Genomic DNA, 8,804 nt, shown 5'->3' with positions numbered 1-8,804 from the left:
TGTTCTTCCTCCCCACTGTCGCCAAGTGAGGAGATCTTTTGATTGTTAGGCTTTTCCTTCTTATATTGTAGAGACTTTAGCTTGTAATAAGAGGTGCCGTACAGTTGTAGTCTATTAGAGCTCTAAAAAAAACACTGAACACGTCACAATACATGTTTTGTCAAGCATGAAATATAAAAAACAAGCAGTCAAATAAAATTGTGAAGGACACACACACACTTTCATATGTAATAATCCGATATTGCACAATCCTCCCAAGCTGATTAAATTGCATTTAATCAGGTAGTTTCACTAAGATACAAATCACTTTTACAATAAAGATAAAACACATTAACTAGACTGTCGGTGCAACTAAGGCCAAATAACAACAGAAGTCAGAAATAACGTCACTGAAGCTACTGTGAAGTCTGTAGAGTCAAAGTCATCAAGGGCTATGACATAATCTGGCCTAAAGGGAGTTTGCTGTTCAGTATTACTTAGATAAATGTCAATGAAATGAATCTATAAGCACAGCCTGAGACGAAGCAATGACGTCCATAACCAAGTATTAAAACAGATTAGATAAAATAAAATGAAACTGATTTGCAGTTTTTTTTTGTTTTTCTGTTTTTTTGCCTGTCCCGTTTGGTTCTTTTGCCATCAGAATTGTTGTCAAGGCAAAGAAAGACAACTGATTTGCAGTTAAAAGGCAAGAAGTTAGTATAATTAGTGCAAAACACAAAAGCTGCACTTAGAAAAAATTCCCAGCTTTGATATTTAGAACTAAATGGTGCTAATTGTGTTTTTCAATTACCACTGGGACCATTTCTTTTTACTGTAGAAGGTCATGGAACAGGTCATCCACAAACCACCCTGCACTCAGTAAGCCAGGGAGATTATATGTAGGGGATTTTGTGTGTGTTTGTGAGTGTGTGTCTGCGTTGTCTCAATACCTGGCTCAGCATTCACACTCTCTGACAGCAGGCTAATATTGTCTGATGCTTTTTCATCCTGTGCTATTCTCTCCGGTTCACGCGTGCACATTTAGGACACCGGCACTCCAAAAAAGCTGCTCTTCAGAGGCTTTTTGCCCTTGTTTGGAGAGCCCTGTTTTAATGACACGTAGCACTGTCTGAACTGGCATTGTTGTCTAGCCCAGTAGTTGGAGAGACTGCTCAACATGGACGGAGGTGGATGAAAGCCAGCCTCCACCCAGTTGGAAGTCTAAATAATGAATAAAAATCGATTCATTTGTTCTGCATAGCTCTGCAGATGGCAATTATTTCTCACAATAAAACAACGAAAATCTGTGTACATTCTAGAAACATCACCTAGTTAGTAAATGTATCATCCTTTACACTCACAAACCCAGAGGTACAGCACATATAGCTCCATCGAAAGATTTTCTTGATATCCTGGTGAACCTCGGCTCTAATTTATTTCAGTTCTTGACCCCCACATTAAGAAATCGATCGTTGCAAAGTAAAGTGGTGACTTAGCTCCTGCGGAGGAAAAAGCAGATTGTGGCTTCTTTTTTTTTTCAATATGTTTTAAGCTTCTGGTCATAGGTCAAGCCACAGGCTGTAGGAAGAAGAACAGCGGTACTGCCTGGAAGGTCCTATCAGTTATTTATGTGGCCTTTCTATACATATGGTGGTTTCTGCCAGGGGATCTGGGAAGTAGCCCCAGATGGAGAGGCAACAGAGTTCGAACAAAACAATGTAACACGAAGCTGCTTTGGTTGGTTAGTGGGAGAGCGGTATGAAGAAATCAAGGCTTTAAGCACTAGTCAACATTTATGTCCAACACATCACAACTCATTGGTCCTTGAACTTATTTTCTGTCTTTTCTGCTTACAAAATAATTTCCACTTTCCTTTACCCACCATTGTTTACCACTGATTTTGTTTTACATTAAAATATAAAATATGCACTCTTAATAAATTTGCTCTGCATTATTGGGCAACTGTAAGTAGATGTAACTGGAATTATGTGTGTATGCTCCTTTCACTAGTAAATACTTTTGGTTAAAGTCACCAAATTAATAAAGAATAATCCTAGACAAACACATTGTGGGTAAACTAATGAGACCTTGAAGTTGTAGACCTCTGTTAATGCTTTCTTGATTGTCTATTAATAAAAGAACACAAACTGATTTCAGACAAAGTCTGCTGTTCATGAAAAAAATATATTGTATGAAACATGCTTTAATCCCAACAACATATCTACAAATTGAGAAAATTCTGGACTTTTTCTGTTCTCACTACGGAGAAAATCCTGCAAATATTACACCGAGAGCACAACGTGCACATAAGAGAACACTGGAGTAACAGCAAAAGCCGTGCAAAATAACTAGCTAAAATATTGCTTAATAAACACCTGTTTATACGTGGGGACAAAATTGAAATTTCTCACTTTAAAGGAAAATGAGAGCGATAAGGGCTGCCCGCATTAATACCAAATCCTAATCCCAACTGTGAAGCATGGTGGAGGGAGCATCATGGTTTGGAGCTGCATTTCTACATCAAGACCTAAAAGCTTTCCGGTCATTGAGGGAACAAAGAATTCCGAATTTAATCAAGATTTTTTGTAGACGAATACCAAAGCTGTAGTCCACGACCTGAAGCTTAGGAAGGGTGGGTGATAAATACAAGACACTGATACAGAAGACCAAAGTCAGTCAACATCAGAATGGTTGAAAGATTGACGATCCACTAAACATTTCTTTCACTCACTTCTTTTTTTTATATAACACTATTGCATTTAATTAATATTTATTAATTTAAAACTTCCACTCACTTCCACAGTGTGTCTTTTGTTCTGTCTCCTTCCCCTCACCCCCAGCTGATGGTGAAAGATGGCCGCCCCTCCCTGAGCCTGGTTCTGCCACAGGTTTCTTCCTGTTAAAATGGGGTTTTTCCTTCCTACTGTTGCCAAGTGCTTACTGATCGGGGGTCACCTGATTGTTGTGTTTTTTCCTCTAATATTGAGACATTTTTAGCCTACATAATAAACCTCCTTGAGTTGACAGTTGTTATGATTTGGTGCTATATAAATAAAACTGAATGAAGTGAATTCACTTACTTTTTCATGTCTGGACTGTCTGAAAACATTAAAAAAAAAAACATGAACAGTACAATGCTGTGTTGTTAGTCCAGTCAGATTTACTTTGCCTGTTTCAAGAGCAATCAGTGCATAAATCCAGATACATCTAATGGTAGTGTAGTTTTGTCTATTTTAAGAGAAGGCTATAGAGTACAGCAAGGTATGCTGTTTAACCTTGAGGTGGAAATGGAGATGTGCACACTGGGGAAGCAGGGATGTAGTTCAGCAGTGCTGAGAGCTGAAGAAGGTGGGCACTTCCTCCTCATTTCTTGTCTGCCTGCCTGTCTCCATGTCCCACAAACCTAATCAGTTTGTCTGCATTCATTCACACCACTCCTACATGGAGCTGTCTTTATCTCTTTTCCACTGTCACCGTATCTCCTCTGCTGTGCCGCTTTCTCCTGAGCTGTCTGCTGCTCCCTGCCAGGGAAACTCTCTGAATTAGAGCACCGAGCTCGTGTCCAAGCACCCTCGGGTCATTTCAGTCAGTCTCCGCTCTGCCAACTAGTACAGCAGACATGCACTTGCAGCATATTTTTGTGCAGTTCAGAGTCCCAGTTTCCCCAAGAAAACATCTCTGCTGTGTGATCATCTCAAGTCGCGCGAGCAAGCAAATTAAAACGCTTTGGAGTCCCTTCAGCATATGGATTTTTTTAAACACACAAATAAACACTGCACTAAAATCTTAAGGATTTAATGACAGTCTCCCGCTCAAAGGTACAACTTTTAAGGCAAGCTTGTAAAATCGCATCTAAATGGAGCTTTTGGGGGGATAAAGATGCACATTTATGCTTGGTTAGAAAGCAAGGGGCACTTAAATGCTAACAAAATGAGACTTTCTCATTACTCAGTCACTTGCTTGCCACATAAAAGCAACTCTCCCCATGTAATGATGAAGAGGTACGCTTATGACTGTAATTAGGACAAGAATTGGGCAGGGAGCTCTTGTGCATATTGTCCTCCATGTGTTCAGGTCAGCTGTTTTTAGTAGGTCACATGTCCCTAAATCTCTCCTATGCCATCAGAGGAAGCAGCCACGCCACCACACTGTATCCCTGATCCTTCACGAGAGCGTTACGCCAGCTGTTTGCATCAGCTCATGCATTACTGACAGGAGCACAGGATGACATATCCATAATCACATTGCACTCTTCAGCATTTGGGGTTAACCCCTCACTCTCCTGATACCTCCTCCTCCTCATCAATCCCTCTCATTGCCTCCCATCCATCCTCACGCCTACTGAGCTCGTCCCAGGTGCCTGCTTTGCCTGTTCAGCCACTCAACCCACCCACGCCCTCACACTCTCAGTCCCAGCGAGCAGCAGCAAACGTTTTCCTGCGCTCTCCTTCTCCTCTCTGCTGCCACCCACTCCAAAAGGGGCTGTGAATCACTGGCTGACACACTGAAGCACCAGCAGGGCTCTTGTGTTTTATTATTATATATTTTTTAAGATTGTAGAGCAACCAACATCTCTTTTCCCCCCTTGGTTTGTGTAGCAGAGCGCATTATTATTATGGGACTAGGTAAAACGCTTTGAAAGATAGCTACAGAGTTTGTGTAACCATGCGAGGAGGTTACAGGCCGACACAAGTTAATGTCTAAGTGTGTCGGTGTGTGTCTCTAAGTGTAAAACGATGGTGCTGGCACGTGTGTGTGTATGCACCAGGGGGACAGAGAGAACAAATTAATTGTTCTCTCATGGAAAACGTTGTTTAGCACTTAGTGGAGTGATTCATGCGTCTCTAAAATCAGCCTGTGCAAGTGACAGGCGAGTCCTTGCTGTCTTTTCACAGAACTACTGCTCAATGATTCATGTCCCCCAATCTGTCAGCCAGTACCGACTATTGTATGAGCTGCAGTTGGATCAAAACACAGTTTACATGTAGGACGACTTCTCAGGGGCATTTGCTTCAGCTTGATTTCCTGCATGATGATGATAAGTTTGTGACTTGGGTTAAGGGCACCTGTAACGTCATGAGAGACCACAGAGATGGTATAAAATAGCTAGATACTGAGCTTGTGTAGCAGGCCTACTTGAGCTGAAGTATCTGATATCCGATGTTAAGATGATAAGTGTCCAATGAGGAATGGAACTAACAACTGAATTTAAAACGATCAGTAGTCTGGGGCCACTCTCTTGGCTATGTCTCTATTAAAAAAAGGTGATCTCTTTAGCCTCGTGTCTGCTAAATAAAGGATATAACTGTCATGCATTCCTTTAAGATATTTAGTACAGTCTGGCAGTCTGGTGTGTGAACTACTCCGTCATTGATACATAGCAGGTTGCATCTTCAGGAGCATTTGTCAGGAGGACACAGTGTGACTTTGCGCCTTGGATTCTTAGCTCCCAGCAGTAATGTTGAGCTGATGCATGAAGTGCATGCAGACTTATAAACTGCTTCTATTTGCAGTTACACAAATTGCCCTTCTTTTTGGTTTGGCCTTTCCACTCTGGAGTGGACTGCGCTCACGCCTGATTGAAGCATCTAAGCAACAAACAGCCTGCATACACTCGCTGCCTTCCGGTTACACTGCTTCAGCCACTTGGCAATGCGAGATCATTTTCACCCACCGACAACTGTGATTGTCTGGACTTCGATCTGCCAAGAAACGCTCCACACAGATGGCGAGAGAGAGAGAACACGGAGGTTGATTTCTCCGTCTCTCTTTCAGAGGGCCCCGGCAATAAGCGCGCTCTAAACATTTTCTAAGTGGGTTGATTGTGCGCTTGTTGACATGTTTGTGTGCCTACGTGAATGTAAGTGCATATTTATGAGTGTGAGCATACAGTGTGTGTCTTTCAGCGACTCATTCTGCCTGCGGAAGCTACACGGGCATTGTGAGGACTCGGCAGGGAGCTCTGCTCCCCTTGTGTTTGCCAGGAGCAGCTTTCCACCCACGGTGGGCAGGCAGGCGCGCAGGCTGGGCTGGCATTCACTGGATCACTTGGGTAGAAAGTAGGGAAGGCACACAGCCATTCATGGTAACATTATGCACATGGGGAACAGGAAAGCTCTGGCGGATCTTCTCCAATTCTCTTCTTCACCAAAAGAAGAAATGCTGTAATTGGGCCGCCGCACCGAAATAAGAAATGTGCGCACATACAGCACTTTGGTGCAGGGTGAAGACGACAGGGCGTTCTGCAGGTTCGATATGTGATCGATAATAAAAATAATAATAATTTAGTTCCCTCCTAAAAATCCGGAAACATATGCAGTTTGGAGGATCAGGTTGGTGCCACACGACACGACATTGGCAAGCCAATTCAAAAGCGCACTAATCCGCACTGACCAATGATGATTGGCTCCTATGCAGTTAACAGACAGTTGGGGTCGCCAGGAGTCCGGAGTGCAGCCCGACACGCTGGGAACCATGTGTGCGTCAAAGTGCCCATATACAAGTTTCATTCATCAGATGACAGCGACTCTTAAACGCCCCGTTTTAAACAAATGCTATGTTTAATGTAACGTTAATCTAAACCTTGTAGCTCTGCTGTGTTGCCGCTCTTTATCACGGCTCATCATCGGTCAGAGTAGAAACAGGAGAATACAAACTGACGCCAAATACAGAAGCGAAGATTTAAAAGAAATAGTTCAGAGCAATTTGGCAGTATTGTTGTGTGTTGTTGGCTGTCGGTCCTTTTCCTTCTCTCTCTCTCTCTCTCTCTCTCTCTTTTTTAATCTTTCTCTCTTCCACCGACACACACACACACACACCTCCCACCTGCTCTCTCTCTCTCTCTCTCGCTTTCCTCACACTTTTCCCAAGATGGCGGCAGCCTCATCCATCCAGCCGCCGAGCGTTCACTCTTCTCTAGCCCGGGATAGCGCACTTTCCCCGGAGATGGACAGCCCCGAGAGCCGGCAGCACGAGGACGAGGAGGCGACGGCAGCGCAACCCCCGGACTCCGGGATTAGCCTCCGTGACCTGCCGGACCTGGAGCCCGAGGAAATCGAGAGGAGGCTGGCCAAAACTCGCAAGGAGCTGAGCAACAGGAGGAAAATCCTCATTAAGAACCTGCCGCCTGACACCACCAACCAGGTATACATGTCAGTTTACGGTGGAGAAATAACAGGGTGGAGCTCTTTTTCTCTCACCCCCCCCCCCCCCCCCAACATTTTACGCACGCTCGCACGGACTCCTGCTTTAAGCCTTTTAACCTTCATTTCACTGCTTAGTTCTGACACCCGCGAGTGTGATCGCGGTCTCAGGTCATGACTTTGACCACATCACCTCCTGATCAGATATAAACTTTACAGGGAACTTTCCGAGTGTATCCGACTAGCTCATGGTAAACTTATCATTGTATGTAGCTTACTTATCTTTCCTGCATGTTTTTTCCAACATGATGTCAGATTCTGATTGGGGGGATCCACGGGCAGAGTCACTTCGAAGTTCCTCTTTTTGCTGTGTGACTTGCGTTTCCCATGGGTCTCACCTCACTGTAGCTGGAAGTGCATCATTTGGCTGCTGCTATAAGTGAAACGGTGTGCCTGAATTTGACTTGTGTGCAGTCAGACTCGTGTAACAGGTGAGCTCCTGGGAAAGTAGCCAGAAGGATGCAAAGTGGGGTGTTTTTCAGCAGGAGGAGACGCTGCAAAATGCAGTCTGTCGTCTGCAGACACTCTGATTAAATCATGAAATGCATGCGGCCTTTTCTGCTTTTAGCTTTATGCGCTCTGCGTGTTTTTGTTTTGTGCTGCGTAAAGTTTAACATCAGATCTGCAGACTGGCAATCGACAGCAAGTTGTACTGTTGTAATATTGTACAAATACTGTACTCTACTGTGGCCACGACAGGTGTGGATCCCTGATCTCTGACCTTTGCCCGTTCTAAACAGTTTCCCCCAATTTCCTAAAGACAGAAAGCACATCATTTCAATTTTGCATGTTCACCGAGGACCACAGAGTGTTTTCTTTTCTTTTTTTCATTTCTCCTGCTAAGTGTGATCCATCACTTGTGTCAGCCCGCGAGCCTTTATGAGGCAGCGTGTTGAGGGCGCTGATGGTGTGTATTCCTTCAGGCTTGTACCGCCGCACATTCTTTGAGAGGCTCTCAGCCAAAGAGTGCCAGTACCTCGGCCGGGTGTTTGCGCGGTGAGCGTGGAAGAAGAGGGGGGAGGAAGGGTGAGAATGCATGGTGTGTGTGAGAAATGAGAAGTGGAGTGGTGGTGGAGGGTCATTTGGATCAGGTGAAGCAGCAAAATTGGAAGTTCTCTCTCTCTCTCTCTCTCTCTCTCTCTCTCTCTCTCTCTCTCTCTCTCTCTCTCTCTCTCTGTGTGTATGTGTGTGTGTGGTTTTTCCCCCCACATTGTCGGCGTGTCAGATGGAGCGTGATGTGCTGGGGGGGGGAGACCAAGCTCAGTGGCGTGAAGTCCTGCGCTGCTGAATGTGCCACATAAATCTGTCCATTTAAAGGAGCACTGCAGGAGTGTCTCTTACTGAGACATGACACGGTGTGAGTTTCCACTGGTGGAAGTGAAGGTGATGTAGTTGGACTGACGCGAGCTCGGCCTTTAGATCTTCAGAAATGAGCAGCATAGGAGAGGGGAAAAAACAAAAGTGTTTCAAATGACATCGCAGCACTCATAAATACTGTCCCCATTATGGCGAGTATGGCGTTGTGTGGAGCAGCCTCTGGGTGTGATTGTCAGAACGATCCAACATAAATCTTGTGTCAGCTCCTTAAACGTGAACTTTCTGCATCTTTCTCATTTGTTT

At 44.3% G+C, this 8,804-nt stretch overlaps 1 protein-coding gene across 2 annotated transcripts in view; it reads left to right on the top strand.

The window, feature by feature from the left end:
- Positions 1 to 5,933: 5,933 nt before the first annotated feature.
- The window catches only part of raver2 (ribonucleoprotein, PTB-binding 2), a 90,428-nt gene continuing 87,557 nt past the window's right edge, over positions 5,934 to 8,804 (top strand). The window contains exon 1 of one of the 2 annotated variants that reach the window (XM_085436961.1): positions 5,934 to 7,125. In XM_085436961.1, coding sequence (XP_085293087.1) covers positions 6,853 to 7,125 — 273 coding nt within the window. In that variant the 5' untranslated portion in view covers positions 5,934 to 6,852. The remainder of the gene's footprint in view (positions 7,126 to 8,804) is intronic. The other variant, XM_085436960.1, reaches the window with a different exon arrangement.

The sequence above is a fragment of the Copadichromis virginalis genome, linkage group LG17, assembly GCF_057382275.1.
Source record: "Copadichromis virginalis isolate Kocher_CV1m ecotype Utaka linkage group LG17, C_Virginalis_male_GT1.1, whole genome shotgun sequence".
Classification (NCBI taxonomy): Eukaryota; Metazoa; Chordata; class Actinopteri; order Cichliformes; family Cichlidae; genus Copadichromis; species Copadichromis virginalis.
The sequence above is the reverse complement of the archived record's forward strand: the minus strand, read 5'-3'. Positions and strand labels throughout refer to the sequence as shown.